Raw genomic sequence first — 16,954 nt, forward strand, 5'->3', positions numbered from 1 at the left:
ATGAAGACTACACGTCACTACTAATTTTAAAAAAATACTAAAGAGAATAATAAACTAAGTACCCCACACTAAAGTACACTAACGCAGCTCAACCCCACTCACCGTTACTCTTAAATAATACCTAAGTTCATGTTCTTCAAGGCCTAAAATTACCCAAGACATGGGTTTCGATCGAAACATAACTAAAAGTAACTTTACGATAAAACAGAGTTTTAAATAAGTTTTCTCAATCTACTCGCTAACTTTGAAAACTAAAAACCCACCCCATGCTGTTCAAAAAATTCCAAAACCCTCCAAATATCAATTAACTTTGGTTGGCGTTTTTGTTAGTTTTTTTTTTTTTTTTAATCCCTTGTAATCTTTTGAGTATAAAAATTTACTTAAACTTTATGAAGACGGGAACATTTAGATTTTGTTTCACCCCTAAGATTTGGATGATGGAATATTGATTAGGGTTTAATCCTAATTTAATATTTAATTGTCCAAATTTTAGAGTGTGACAGTTTATTTTTTTATTTTTATTTTTATTTTTTTTAAGAGAAGTTTTCTATAAGAGTTAAAAAAAAAAAAAGAATTGAGAATTCATTTGGCTTGTTTTTAAAAATTGTTTTCAATAAGTATGTTAAATAAAACCTGTTTTTATTCATATCCTATATTTTAATAAGAAAACAATATTTTTGATGTTATTTTGCTTTAATTTTAAATTTAGATTGTTAAAGTGTTGAATTATGTCATATGTTGAAGTGTGCTGCTATAATTACAACCATAGCAAATGAAATAATTCATGACTATTACTTTCGTTATTTCTGTTCAGACTTGAGACATTTAATAGAAATTTTCAATCCATTCACCATTTCAATGTCTATATCTAGAAAAAGCTTTGAAATTGACAATAAGATCAAACTCATGTTAAAAATGTGAAACAACAACAAACAAAGAAAGAATTTCACAACAATTCATATTCAAAACCAGATTTTCATTAAGCTGATATCAAGAAAATCTCTACTTTGGAGTCATTACATGCATTGAGATTCTAACGTACAAAGAATCATTACAATCATCGAATAATAATTATATTAAATGCAAAGCGATGGTACCAAATGCTTCCAAATCACTTCATTTCGGTGTAAGGCAAACTTCAGCCACTCTGCCATATTGAACAGAATACTTTTAACGATGAAACTGACCATTCTAAGCAGCATGTGTTAGAGGGACAGCTTAGTTCGGCAATATCAAACTTCCAGCTCTGTAGCTATCTTCAATGACAATGGAATGTAGCGCGACGCCAAAGAGGAAAAAAGATTCTGATTCCAGCATCCATGTGCCTTAATTAAAATTAGGGCTCCACGCAGATACCATTGCCAACTTTGAAACTTGAAATAATAGGAGGAGCTGCCCTTATCATGATGCTCTGAGCAAACGCGATCATCTGCACATGGATACATATCACAGGTCAGCACAAGGGCGTGCACACATATACACATATGAATGTATCTATCCTCTAAATTATACCGTTACATTGTTCATGTGTCTATTTTATGTGGGTTTAGACCATATGACCTGTTGGCAGGGTGGGATGAGTGGATAAGACATACCCCAATAAATGGGATTACTTATCTTGTTAAGTTGTTTTAGTAGTTGATTTATGCCAAAACACAAAAAGGTAAAATTTTGTACACATCACAGGGGCCCCTAAGGTAACAAAATTCATTGTGGGGTAAGTTCCAACCCACATGAAAGGCATAACAATTTGGGCATCGTCTCGCAGAACAAGTAGGGTTACTTATGTCATATGTTCTGCTTGTACCTTCCCAGGGAGTATGTAGTATCTTGTTAGGTGGTTTTAGCTTTTAATTTATGCCAAACTCAAAAAAGGTAAAAATTTGTATACATCGGGCAACCAACTGTCCTCACAGCTTGTTAGCTTCAGAGTTCGAATTTAACCATGAATGAAAAATGGGGTTGGTGCTTAAAGTATTATTCAGATTGAACTTGATATGAATATTATTAATTGTAAATTTGAGCCTGGGCATGTCCATATTCCTGTACTTAACCTAGTCCTAGGCCTGACAAATGGAAATTTCAGTGAGGCAGTGAAAGTGTACATATATGACCCCAGCATGGCCTAAGAACAGATGAGAGCAAGCTAATAACAATTCATGTACGATAGCAAGCATCTTAGTTACAATGTAAAAGCTCTTACCAGAGCAAATCCAGCACACGCAATACTGAAACCAGGGAAATGAAAGGGTGGACTTGCAGACAGGAATAAAGCTGGAATTGCACATGGACTTCATTAGTTAAATTAACTTTCAAGCCCAACAAAAGTTGCTAAAATAATAATAATAATAATATTACCTGTTAAAGGACTGAAAACCAAGGGAGAAACAACATTGGCAAAGGAACCTAAGCCAGAAATGCAACCTTGAGCCTTACCCTAAAACAATAAAAAGAAAAAAGGTCGTAAATAAAAAAAAAAAAAAAAAAATTAGTATCACAGTGGATGGGGCACAAGTGAGGAGGCCAAACAGTACTTTGAGGAAATCTAAATAAGCACATGGTAGATGGATGTTGTATACACATTGCTCAGTGTGATGTGACTATATATGGATGAGGCTTAATTTGTTTCAATACTGATTCCATTGAGTAATGGAAGATGCAAGAACAATTAATAAGGTAAGAATGTTATGTATGGCCCCACAATTTCTACACTGTCAAAATAATCAACGAAAAAAAGCCACTCTTTAAAAAATACCTGCTCACTGGGCCCAACTTGCTTGGATGCAATGCTCCGCAACTGCACATTTTAGATCTCCTATTCATCAATTATGATGCTTAAAACTAGTCATGATCATGAGTGAGTTGTAATCAGATATAAAGAACTCACACAAGGCGTTGAAAATACAGACAGAAGAGCGAACATGGCGGCAGCATAAGGAACCTATCAGCATTCAAATCCTTACCAAAACTGATGATATAAACTAGCTAACCATATAGAAATACCAGTTTGAAAAAAATCCAATTTTGTTGTAAAAAGAAAAAACTTGCAAGCGCATTTTAAGTTGGAAGGAAATACCCAGGCGGACCATGCAATGCTGTAAAGAATCATCTGCATCAAAGGCCATAAATCAGTAAATTAAAGCCTCAGATATTTTAGTTGGGACTTGGGAGTATCTTTGTGGGTAAATTACGAAACTATAGGCAATTTTATTTGTGTAAAGGTCGTTAGGATCAATTTAAGGTGAAATGTAGGGGCAAGTGAGTGAGAGCTAGCTAGCTATGTGCTTACATGTGCACAGTTGAAAAAGAGCCCTATTGAAAGCAGCTTCTCCTCTCCTACGGCAGTAGCCAACATGGGCATGAGAAGCATCTGCAAGATTGCCTCAGTATTCAAATGCGTGCACGTATAGGGAGTTTAAAATGAAGAGTGAAAACCGGTATTCAAAATGAGATGAAATGTGAATGGCAACCAAAACGAAAACAGAGTAAAGTGTACCTGGGATATGGTACCTGCAATCCCCGTAATCACCATTAAATCAGCAAACTGGTTTTTGTTAAAATGAAAACTGGCCTTTAAATAGTACTGCACAAGAACGTCCTAATTCAGCCACATCATTCTATATAAAAGTGCTGCATAATTTTCTATTTGTATAGCATTATTCATATTAGAATCAACGCACAAAATAATATATAAAGAAAACTTGTAATTTTGAATTTTTATGTAATGTGACAATGAAAAAATGAAACTTATTTTACGAAGTTTTCAAAATTGAACATACTTTTGATATCAAAAAAAAAAAAATCAAAAGTTCACATTTATTTAGGAGTCACTTCGATTTTGAGTAGAAATTGTGCTTTGACATTGATCCGTGAGCCCTTTTTTTGATAAAAATGGATTTATTTAGTAGCATTTAATGTAATAATACAGCGGAAATTTTGTGCTTAAGATTCATTGAAAACAGTACCAGTAATGCAGCATGAAGGCCAACATCCCCGAGGTTGCTAAAGAAAGCAACAATAGCTGCTTGTGAAAATGTCAAGCTGAAAAAAGAATTAAACAAAAAACCGACCAAAGTCACAAACAAGTAATAGTAGGAGAAATATTCAGCATTATGGAGATATACAAAATAAACAACTTGGTTCTTATCATAAATTACAGAACACCATGCTATTGAAACCTAGTTCGAGATGAACCCCGAAGTACTTGAAAGAACGCTATCGAAAAGAGAAGGGCATATTACACCTGTAGTTTCTGTGTTTTGTCTCTCTCTGCCAATTTGGTCTCTAAAAACTCAAATGGAGGAGTAAAATAGTTCATTCACACTCCTAAAAGTGATTGAATTGTTGGCCTTTTTATTTTATTTTAGGTCTCCCACGGTATTCCAAGTTTTTTGGACCCAAGACTAATCCGCCGAGGAAGTTGCGGGACGCATATGCAGGGTCCTGTCCTAAGGGATTTGCTGCATCCACAAAGGCTTGAACTCGAGACCTTTGCTTAAGCGACCCAAGTCCCTTTCCGATTGGACCAACCCCCATCGGTAATTGTTGGCCTCTAATCTTCAATAGTCTATGCCATTTTGAATGGACCATTTTATTTTTAATTTCTATATAATTTCTTAGCAAAAGATATCGATTGGATAATTGACATAATATGAAAAATAAAATTACCCAAATTTTGCCCAAAATTGAATTTGCCCAGAACCCCAAAAAGTGAAAATCTTCATCTCAAAAGATGGAGACATCAATTAATTAACGTACACAAAAGAGAATCAATTATTTCCCATTATTCAATTTATTTTTTTTGGGTATCTCTTTGTTTGGCAATTTTGGAACATTCATTTAATTTTCTCTCAGATTTCCCAAGAAACAAGCAGAACCCAACTAGTAGAAATTAAGTTTAACATGATGAGAGAGAGAATCACCTGCTCCTTAACAAGCAGACAGTATCATCAAAGGAAGGCATTGTCTTGAATATCCTGACATTCTTTTTGGAAACCTTATCTTCATCCAACAGTCCAACATTTGCTTCAGTAGAAACGCCATTCTCAACAACAACATTAATGGATTCCGGAAGGAAAATTCTCATGTACACTGTCGCAATCACAGCTACCGATGCAGATACCTGATCAAAATCACCACTTTAGTTGATCAATATAATATATATATATATAGAGAGAGAGGGAGAGAGAGAGAGAGAGAGAGAACTTGGAAGGTGGAAGCAGGGGAGAGGAAGCGAGTAGAGAGGTTTCCACAGACGAAAGCAGAGGATCCGATCCCCGTAAGTATTCCGAATACTGATACCCGTCGACTCTCCGGTACGTTATCTGCCTGATATTACAAATCAAACCAATTTTGCGAGTAATTCTATTTCACAAACCAAAACATTTTACTCCACATTCTCTTTTAATATACACACCAATCAATTTCAAATTTTATAATTTTATTCAATGCATAATTTTTTTTTGCCAAAAATATCTCTATTTTTAACCTTAAAATCCTAAACCAACACCCATTTGTAAGTATTAATTCTTCTCCCTTACTTTGATCTTGAAAAGAATTTTCATTCATTTTTTTAAAAAAAATGTTACATTGAGGCGCTGTAAATGACACGTTGGTTAGAGCTATGGTTTAATTATGGATTTATAAGTTATTAAATTTTTTTTGTTATATATTCATCAGAAATTTTTTTTTTGTTTGTTTTCGATTTTTGGGTTAAATCTGGTTGATATTTGAAATACACAGCAATTGATAGACCTATTATAGAGCTTAATTAATCATATTTCACTTATGTTTCTGGATTTGTAACTCATCTATTTTAGTTACCATGTATTATGCATCTATTTGTAAATGAATTTTTTTATAAATATTCTGCAAGATTAAATTTGTTCAAATCTATTCACCCAAAAAAATTTGTTCAAATCAACATGCATTGTTTCCTATCAACGAACCTAGCCAAACGCAATCTAAATCCTCAGAAGGGGATGGCGGTTTTGTTGCAAAGAAGTTGTAACAGTGTTGATGGTGGCGGCGACGGCAATAGCGGTGGGTGGGAGCTAGGGTTAGGGTTAAGAAATTGGGTTTTAGTGAAAAAGATAAGGACACTTTAGTAATTTTATTTTAAGGCAGAACTGTAATAAAAAAATAAATCATTAAAGTGTGTACACAGAGGTAGGTAGGTAGGTGTGTGGAAATATAATTTTCCCCAATTTTCCTATTCAATTACACTTTTGCCCCCTTAAATTTTATAATTTTTTCACTTTTAATATTTTTAAATAGGGAAATTAGTGTCCAACTTTGGGTAGTAAGTGATGTCCAATTTATTTATTTTTATTAACCAAGGGCCTTCAATGAAATTTCTTTGTGATCATGTTAGAGAAATTTCGAAATTTCTCTATGATCATATTAGAGAAATTTCGATGTGTTAGGGCAAAATTTTTCTTTGTTGGGACAAATTTTTTTTGTGTCAGGTCAAAATTTCTCTGTGTAATTTTTTTTTTTTTAAATGTTAAGGGACCCAACTATTATAAAAATATTATATGTCATTTATCTTATAAAATCTTAATATTAATTTTTTTAAAAAACAATTCCATTTTTAAACATATTTATTTTAATTTACGCTCAAAACAAAATTTTGTCCAACTTTGAATGAAAAATGCTACGTTAGCATCCACACAGCATCACGGGGCATAAAATGGATAAATTACATATAAAAGTCGCGTTATGATGTCGTGTGTCAAGAATTTCTAACATTGCTTTTAATTTTAATTTTTTAATTATTAAAAACTTTTTAAAATTTGCACCAATCATATTTAATATTAACTTTTTATTTTTTTTTGTTTAAAATTAAACAAATATTGTATAGATAAATTTTGTTTTAAAAATCATGATTCAACCACATTTTCACTTAAAACTTGAGCATAATTCAAGTGACTGTATTCCTAATTTCTAGAAAAATGTTTGGAGTTTAAAGTCATATAGAAACATTAATGGTTAATGTGTTAACCTACCATATTAATTCTCTATTATCAATTGCCAAAAGGAAAAAGATAAAAAAGCAAAAAAACACATTTTCACTTTAGGCAAATCACATTTTTTTGTCAAATAATTACATTTAAGTAAAAATTTAATTAGTAATCTTAATAATTTAATTAAAAAAAAAAACGCTAAAAAGGGTTATAAAAAGGGAGAACATAAAAAAAGAGGTGAGTAGAAAAATAATTTCAAAATAATGGAAGTAAAAGTGATTATGTATCAGATTATGCAAATAAATCTTGTACTTTCATCATTTAATTTAATTTTTTTTTTCTTAATTTTCACTTTTTTGAAATTCTCCTTTTTAAAAATAGCTAGTACAGTTTGGAGTTGGATGGACATTCAATGACCCAGACTATAATATTTCCAAAATGGCTACAAAAAAAAAATCCAAAATCCCAAGATCAGGCCCAACCCATTGACTTGGGTTTTCTGAGGCCCTAAGATTATTTTGTTCTTTTGTTTTAGAAAATAGGCTGGCCCAATTGAATTGAGCCTAGAGTTGAGTTGGGTTTCAAAGGCTTCATTCTAAGCCCTATTCGGATTTCCCAGTCCTCAGATTGCAAATGGAGTGGGCTGGGCTTGGGCCAAAAATTGATCAATCTGTCGAAACTAAACTTAAAACTTAATGGGTGTGATAGTAGTTGCCCAACCCTTTATTATTGTTTTTGTTTCCTCTTCCAATGATTTATTATTATTATTTTCTTATAAAAAAAGTTTTCTTATTGCAAGAAAATAAAGTAATTTTCAAAAAGCTTTTTAATTTTTTTGACCGTAATGAGACCATCAAGCCCTCTGTTGTAGCGAAAAGCTATGTGAGATCGAGCCCATAACTTCTGAATAAGGTACGGATTTGATGCCAAAAAAATAAAAATAAAAAATCAAATAAATAAAATAAACCAAAATCACATCATATTAACAACTTTTTAAATTTTGTTTTCTTTTCTTTTTGGGTTAGCATATGACAAGAGGGGAGCCTTGAGATCAAAGAAGAGAGATCAACTGCCCACCATTTGTGAATGTTTTGTACTTATTCTACAAGCATTTGACATCAGAGCAATGATACATTTCTTTAATTTTAAAGTTTTAATTGAGCTTTAATGATGTGACAGAGAACAAAAAAATAAAATTACGACCAAAATATCACATCACAGTAGGGTCCACTCCCATTAGAACTCCCAATTATTTTTCAAAAAGTAATCAATCTAGAGTTAAATTGTGCAGTATTTTATAATATAAGTTTTTAATTGGTTTACATAATTTCTTAAATAATATATATTCATTTCATTATTTTAAATTGGGTAAATTACAAATACACTTCTTGAGGTTTGCTTAAGATTAGAATTGTCCCCTGTGGTTTGAAAAATTACAAATATCTCCCTGTTAGAATTTTTTATTTAACAGAATTAATTGAAAAGTGAAATTTCTAACTGTTCAGCTATACAATAATAAAATTATCTAAATTATTAATTGAAATAAAATTTTAACATTATTAAAAACTATTAATTAACTTGATGATTTATTAATAAAATGACCTATTTGTTATGAAATTAGAAAATTTAGGAGGCATAATGTAATTTTTAGAATCACAGGAGATAATTTGTAATTTAAATAAATCTCAGAGGATGTGTTTGTAATTTATCCTTTTAAATTCTATGCTTACCCATAACCGCAATTTACTGATTTATAATTTTTTTAATAGCTTACAGCATAAATTAATCGTAGAGAAACCGAACTCACTAACAAATAATTTGCCAATTAAGAGAGAAAACTTACAACATATGCAAGAGCAAGGCAGTGGACACTTCCTTCACAGACCATGGCTGTGAGAGTCTTTAGCACATAATAAGCATAGTAGTAGTTCTTTGTTCTGTTATAGGCCAAAATGGCTGTAACCAAAAGTTAATACCACATAGAAGTTAGGGCAATTACATTTATTTTTTTAAATTATCATTCAATATCACTTTAATTCTTTGACTAAAAAATGTTACATTTTCACCTCAAGTTATCAATTTGTATCAATGTGATTTTTTTTTTTAAAAGAATTTATAATTTGCCTATGACATCTCATGTATTATAGAATGTCTAAATTGACCTAATTTTTCTCTTCCTTCTTTTCTTCTACTCCTGTAGTAGTTATGGCAACTGTAGTATAAGCAACCAAACGCTGAATGAGAAAGACAAAAATAATGAAAGAGAAGAATAAAGTCATTTTGAATATTTTATAATAAAGAGAAGTCAAGTGCAAAGTAACATGTCAATTTTTTTAATTTTTTCTCAATATTTTTAATAAAAGGTAGTGACAAACTATATATCACTACAACAAAAATCACCTTTGGCGACTAAATTTTTAGTCGCCAAAGGTCCATTTTTAGTCGCCAAAAGTCACTTTAATACCTTCCCCGACTGATTTTTTTTGTCGCCAGTGTTGTCGCCAATAAATGGTCGCCCAAGGTTTTGGCGACTAAAAACGTTTTAGTCGGCAAAAAGTCAGGTTTTCAGCGACAAAACTTTTAGTCGCCAATACTTAATTCCACTTTTTCAAATTATCCATTTAGCGACAACTAATTTAGTCGCCAATAGGTCATGAATCGCCGACTAAACTCATTAGTCGCCCAAAACAACACATTTGGCGACGAAACAGTTTAGTCGCTAAAAGCATTTTTCCGAAAAAAAAAAAATTCAACCTTTGCTACTCCCAGGTTTCGAACCACTAACCTCCCAACCACTGTAAACCTTTACCAACACTCTACCCACTACGCCACAAGAACTTCACATGTATATAATTGCAACATATATTATTTATATTATATATTGACCAATATTAATAAAAAACAATATATATATAAATAATTATTTTTATTTAATATATTTTACGAAAAAAATAAAGTATTTACTAAAAAAAAATAGGGGAGCACTTTTGGCGACTAAATATGAATTTTAGTCGCCAATTCTATGCTTTTTGGCTACTAAATGCTGTTTTGTCGCTAAATGCAGAATTTCCGCCCAAAAAAAACAACTTTCGGCGACAAAACTAATTTTTAGTCGCCAAAAGCTCCACTTTTGCCGACTAAACTCAGTTTTAGTCGCCATTTGTCCACTTTTAGCTACTAAATTTTTTTTAGTAGCCAAAAACCTTTACTTTTGGCTACAAAAAATTTGTTTGTCGGTAAAACACCTATATTCGGCGACTAAAGTAGTTTTTAGTCGCCAAAACCTATAGTTTTGGCTACTAAATGCTTTTAGTCGCCAAAAACCATGCCTTTTAGCTACTAAAATTTTTTCAGTCGCTGAAACTCCTATATTCGGCGACTAAACTGACTTTTAGTCGCTAAAAGGCCTATATTCGGCGACTAAAGTGCTTTAGTCGGCAAAAGTGCTCAGGTTTGGCGACAAAACTGATTTTAGTCGCCATTGGTACTACTTTCAGCGACGAAAATACTTATTTTGGTCGCCAATTCTGCATTTTCTTGTAGTGTATACTTTTAATTAAAAGAGATAAAATGATTGTTTGGCGATAAAGTGTAATTTATCTTAAAAGTTTATATCACATTTATTTATTTACTGATTAAGACAATAATCAAAGTTGTAAAAAGAACGTTTTGTAGGGATATCATAGCACCTGTAGGTTTGGATTTTGAAATAATCGATTGTCGGACAAATTTCACCCAATTCATAAGAAATGATTCACCACTAAAATATCTAATAAATCTCATCACGCATCACAAAAAATATCAAATTTTAATCGAATTACAATACAAAATCTCCACTAAGAAAACATGTCCCCTAAAATTTGAACCTACCTTATCCCTGTAAAAACACAATCCGTTGGCCGGGGGCCGACCACCTGGTGGTTAAGTTGTTTTATTTCAATTCCCCTATCATTGGCTGCCTCAATGATGACAATGGGAGACCATAAAATTATTAATGCATGATGACGCATGATTGCATTAACAACTAACTTCTTATTTGTTATATGTTAATAACGGTGTCGGCCAAATTTAAAATTCAGAGAAAAGATCGGTGTGTCAAACATTCATGAGTTAAAAGAAAAAATAAAAAAAAATGATTTGACAAGAAAAAAATAAATAAATTGATAATTAAAATTAGGAAACAGATTCTCTTTAGTCCATTATATAGATTGGATCAAATTGTTTGAGCTTATGAGACTTATCACGAGTCCTATTTCGATAATTCGAACTGTTCAATGTGTAGAGTTCGTCGATTATTTCGTTTCTACAAAAAAATTACGTTGATCGGATATCGATACCTATTTGATTGGATCAGATTTTTATCAATGATTTATTTTGAAAATCATATTTATCATTGATAGAAATATGATTTGATCAAGTGGCTATCAATATTTAATTAACGTGCTTTTTTCTTTTTGCAAGGATGGAATATTCGGAGAGTTCTGCACATTGAACTGTTCGAATTATTAAAGCAAGATTTGTGATGGACCCCATGGGCTCAACATCATCGGACTGGAGAAAAGTTTGACTCTTAGAACTACATGATATTTTGGTGGAAAAAATCAAAGAGGTGAGGGACTGAGTGAAAAAGTATTAGGTTAATTTGTCACATTTAAGAAGAGATGATACTAATGAAAAAAAAGAGATGATATAGCGTTTGAGAGAACAAATATTGATAAGTAAAGAGAGTTAAAAAGATTCAAATAAGCGATAAAGAAGTAAAAAAAAAAAAAAAAAGAAGAAGAAGATACATATGAGTACTTTTTTTTTTTTTTTGGTTTTACTTGTATTATATTTAACAGATTAAATTATATATAAATATATATAATATATATTTAATATAATAGGAGCGGGGATGAGAAAAATAAAGTGGAGGAAACAAAAAACCGTTCCCATCCCATTTTCTTATCAGGGCAAAAAAAAAAAAAAAAAAAAAACACACGAAGAAGAAGAAGAAGAAGAAAGAAGAAGCTATTCACACAAAAAATTATCAAAAATTAATAGTTATATAATCATATCGCAATAGCCTTAAAAAATTTGACCACAAGTATAATTTTAATATGAGATCATTTATTTTTATTTTAAATATAAACGTTAATTACTGATATTTGATCATCTCAAAATTTACATAGATGCTCCCCTCAATAAATTAATAAAATAACAAAATTTCAGATTACCACAGGTGAATCTCAAAATGGATCCACCAAGTTAATAGTGAATCTAACTTGAGGAGAATCCAAACCATTTAAATGAGAAAACTTATGTGGAAAATAGGTTTTAGGAAGTGATTGTTTTATTAGCATGCATTTACTAAGGTTTTAATTTAGGAAGGAATGAAAGAAATATTAATTATAAAAAATACCTAGGGGTATAATAGTGAGAATCATGGGAAGAGTGAGCATAGCTTTCCTTCCATAAGTGTCGGAGAGATTTCCTATCAGAGGCATCATCACCAACGTTCCCATTCCCATTATCTGCATTTTTATTATTATTATTTTATACAAAGTTAGTTCAAATTTCGTAATTATTATAATCTGTAAGTACTGTTAGTTGATTTGAAATTTATCATCAAATTGCCAAAAATATCATTCTAACCTCAGGTGGACATATACACATATTTGTAATTAAATATGATAATTCTAATAATTATTTGAAACACTTACGCTGTGTTTGGTTGGGGAATTTGAGGAGGGATTTGAAAAGAGAAAAGTAAAAATTAGGTGAAATGTGAATAAAATATACCTACATTTCACCTAGTTTTACACACCTTTTCTCTTTCTCTTTCTCTTTCCAAATCCCTCCCTAAATCCATCAATCAAACACAACATTAAAGATAAGTGAAATATTTATAGAGTTATAGATCAATAGATATGAATATGATGTCATTAAGCATGGAAATGAATATGCAAGTAAAATTTAATCATGAAATGTGATTTCATTGACAAGAGCCGGGTTATATTTTATTTATATAACTGTTACATTATATTGTGTATTGATTAAATAAAAACGTTCTACATATATCTGAACACTTTAGCCATACTTGTTTCATTCGGTTGGATTAGGACTACTAGTCATGATTCATATTATTAGTTCCTTAAAATTACTTATGTTATTTCATTTTTAGAAAGTTTTTGAATTGTGAAGGGAAACAAATAGATTTATTTAAAATCACTGCACATAAATTATATGATGTAGCGACCATAATTTGATTATTTTTTGACCACTTAATTCAAATCTTCTTAATCTATTCATTTTGTATATGTCAATGTAGAGATCTACTTTTATATTTAAACCTAAGAATTAAAATTGACAAAAATACATAATCCAATCCCATGATCTTTTTATCCTTACAATTACATTAGAACTAGTTATCAGTCAACATGTTTGGTTTTTTCAAGGAGATTATTGTATCCATTGTGTTGGACAAAGGTGAAAAGTTGGACGTGTTGGGCGGCATTATTATGATGTGTAATGGGGATGTGGGTGGGTGGTTTTTTTTTTTTGATTTTTTTGTGCGTGTCTTAAAATTATGGTTTTCATCCGATCGATTTAATTTTTAATGGGCAATGCTCCGGACCCCAGTGGGGCACCCCAGCACCCCCATCCCCACGTGGGGTCCGGAGTGGAGAATCAAAAATAAAAAAAATAAAAAAATTGAGCCAATCACAAATTATTGGGGTGGTGGGAGTCACCCGTTGGACGTCTAAGTCATTTTGTATTCTTAATTTAGGTCATTTTTAAATCAAACCAACCTGAAAGTGAAATATATATATATATATTATATAAAATTTTATTTATGTTAAGTTGTATTCATATAAATAATAAAAATTAAATATTAAGGTAGACATTAATATCTGATAAATTATATTCATTCTTTTGTTTCGAATATTATATACTTGTATTAAAATAATATGAATTATTTGTTTTTGTATTTAATAGCTTGTATTAAAAATTGGAATGATGTTTTGTTTCCTTTGTTCAAAACTTGTGTACTGTAAATATTTTTTTTGTATTGAAATTAATTAATGCTATGTTTTTAAATGAATAATTTATTTATTTTTAGTGTAGGGAAAGTGCAGTTTCGACTCGAATTATGTTGGGATGGTTAAATTCTATTATAGTGAAGGATTGATTTGGTTTGGATTCAAAAATCTATAACGGATTTGGTTTGCTTGTGGGTCTAATACTAACTTGAACACAAATGACTCATGCATTATTAGATAACTGGGAGATAAATAATGAATAATTCACTTAATGTGTTTTATAATTTTTTATTTATCAAAATATTACATAAAAAATGTGATATAATATTATGAAATTAGCCAACAATTTATTTGATTTCTTTGGAGGAAAGGAGGGACCACGAATGAAAATCCTCAATGACACCGAAAGTTCCTCATTCGTACATTCAATTGTTTGGTAAGAAAGACAACTAAAGAAAGCGTCCAAAACAGCTTTTCCTTCAAACTTAAGGAAACTTCCTAAACCCAAAATCTATTACTAGAAGACACAGCAAAAGGGAGATAAAACGAAGAGACATTTGACCTTCACATATAATTTAATCATCTCGCTCTACACGAGGCATATAATCAAGTTTATATATCGTATTTGATATACTATCTTATATCTTATATATCATCACTGTATTAAAAATAGACGTGTGATAGATAACATTCAACTAATACAATTATAATAAATAAAATAATAAACTCAACATGATATATAAATACGATTATTATAATATTTTATTGATAAAGATATATGTATGATTAATTATTTAGCTATATTAGTGTATTGTGTGGCATTTTTATGAATTGTTATAATTAATTATATATTAAAAAATTTTGCTGGAAAAATAATATTGAACCCACCTTGTTAGGTTATAGTGTCTTTTGTGATTTTTAATTACCGAAAGGATTACTATATAAACTAATATAATATTTTAAAACTATTTAATAATGATAGTGTGGATTCAATTAAGATTAAAAAAAAAAAAAAACTAGTGAAATTATGACTGATGCTATTAATTTTTTAAAAGTAATAGTCAACTTGATATAATTTCAATAAGGACTAGACAACTACTCACAACCCAATAAAAATATATTCATAGTGGATATATAGATAAAAAAAAAAATTATATTATAAAAATAGATATAGATTAAAATGTTAGTGACAACCTTCAACAATTTATTTGGCAAAAAAAAAAATTAATGGGAAGGTTTGAATCTCCTATTCTCTATATAGTCCCTACAAAAAATTAAAATTTTAGAAATCATAATTTAGAGATAAAATTATTTTTTAAGGACCAATATTTTATTGTGAAAAGTGTTGTTATTATATTTTTAGCAATGAAAATTAGATATTAGTGATGAATTATTATCATTTTCGGACCAAATTTTTTGTCTAAAAAAATAAACCATTTTGAGACCAAATTATTTTGTCCCTAAAAATTTATTTATTAGTGATATTTTCGAAATTTTGTTGCTAAAAGCGTTATTTTTGACTTTTCATGACGACTTTTTGACGACTATTCTCATGATGATAGAAATTGATCTCTAAATGTCTTTTGCAACAAAATTTTTACTTTTAGAGACCAAAACATCTACTTTCTAAAACTCTTATGGGTTGTAGTGAGTAGTTATTGAGAATTTTCTGTTTATTCTGAGAGTTTATTTATATTAATCATATAAATATTATATTTGATCTCTATCATTCATATTGTAATTAATTGAGTTTTATTGTAATATCATTTATGAATCAAATAAAAAAAATTATTTGACCAAAGATGTTTAAGGAAGATAAAGAAATTAAACAAAATTACATTCCTTCAACAAATTTCGTAATAGCTTTTTCAGTTATATATTTTTTGTATTTGGTTTTGTTTTTGATTTTTGTATTTATAAAACTTACTATTTGGACAAATATTAAGAAATCTTGGAACAAAATAAAAGATGAATTTGCTTGTGAGATAAGCAATGGATGCTAAGAAAAGAGAAAATTACACTTAATTATAAAAAAATTATTCAAAGACTTACAAATTTAAATACATAGTAACTAATAATCAAGAAATCGAATCTTAACATGTCATGACCAATACCTTGTATATTTGTTCATTTGATGAAAAATTAGATTCTTTCTTAATCAAATGGATAAAAACAGAATCAAAAGCAAAGCAAAGCAAAGAAAAGAAAAACATACCGCTTGTTGAATTCCAGTAAGGTAGATGGCTAGAGAGCACTCATTTTGTCCAGGACAAAGTGCAGACATAGTAACATCAGTTATGGCTGGAATCACCATGAATGTTGAGAAGTTGTAGAGGAACACTGTCATCAAGAGGTGGCTTAACCCTGATAGCTTTTCCATCTCTCTCTCTCTCTCTCTCTCTCTCTCTCTCTCTGAATGAAGAAGAGGCTAAAGGAAAAGCCACTATATAGTACAGTAGCTTTTAAGGAACTTTTTAATTCTAAAGTACAAGTGCTGTGAATCTATTTATACATATTCATTTCACTTGGGTTTGCTTTCATTCCCCTAAACATTCAGCAGGGTTCATTTCACTTTCGAGAAAGCTTGTTTTGTGTAGTTCATTCAGATTATTATTATTATTTATTTTTTTTAACTCACTAGTTGAATTTTTGGTACAATTTTTGCTTACGAGGTAAAAATAATTTAAATAAATTGATTATCAAAAAAGGCAGACAAACTCATTTATTTATTTATTTATTTTGATAACAACTTGGTAAATTAGGGCAACAAATCTCACCGTTCACTAACGGGGGGTAAAGTCCAATATGGACTGGTCTGGAGAACTTGTTTGCACTTAGAAGGTTTTGAATAGGAGATTTTGGAAAGAGCATATCCCTAAGCTCCAAGACTTTAACCACTTAGCTAACCATTTGAATTAACTATATACCTATATGTATAGGGCCGACTCATGCATAAAAGGATTGAAG

The 16,954-nt window shown here is 30.4% G+C and overlaps 1 protein-coding gene across 1 annotated transcript; it reads right to left on the reverse strand.

The window, feature by feature from the left end:
* Positions 1–959: 959 nt before the first annotated feature.
* LOC114260525 (uncharacterized) lies at positions 960–16,582 on the reverse strand. Its single transcript, XM_028200670.2, has 14 exons — positions 16,203–16,582; positions 12,367–12,478; positions 8,809–8,921; positions 5,206–5,328; positions 4,923–5,122; positions 3,966–4,041; positions 3,497–3,583; positions 3,290–3,370; positions 3,077–3,109; positions 2,888–2,941; positions 2,756–2,797; positions 2,359–2,437; positions 2,204–2,274; positions 960–1,429 (listed from the first exon to the last, which is right to left on the reverse strand). The coding sequence occupies exons 1-14, from the start codon at positions 16,365–16,367 to the stop codon at positions 1,337–1,339; spliced, it is 1,329 nt and encodes a 442-aa protein (XP_028056471.2). The 5' UTR covers positions 16,368–16,582; the 3' UTR covers positions 960–1,336.
* Positions 16,583–16,954: the final 372 nt, after the last annotated feature.

Source organism: Camellia sinensis, chromosome 6 (genome assembly GCF_055761805.1).
Source record: "Camellia sinensis isolate YWXY chromosome 6, ASM5576180v1, whole genome shotgun sequence".
NCBI classification, from domain to species: Eukaryota; Viridiplantae; Streptophyta; class Magnoliopsida; order Ericales; family Theaceae; genus Camellia; species Camellia sinensis.

Coding starts and splice junctions, on each gene's coding strand:
- LOC114260525 (XM_028200670.2), bottom strand. CDS start 16,367: ATGGAAAAGCTATCAGGGTTAAGCCACCTCTTGATGACAGTGTTCCTC. Junction 4,042..4,922: donor GTCTGCTTGTTAAGGAGCAG/GTGATTCTCTCT, acceptor TTCTTTTTTCAG/CTTGACATTTTCACAAGCAG. Junction 3,371..3,496: donor TTGCAGGTACCATATCCCAG/GTACACTTTACT, acceptor GCAATCTTGCAG/ATGCTTCTCATGCCCATGTT.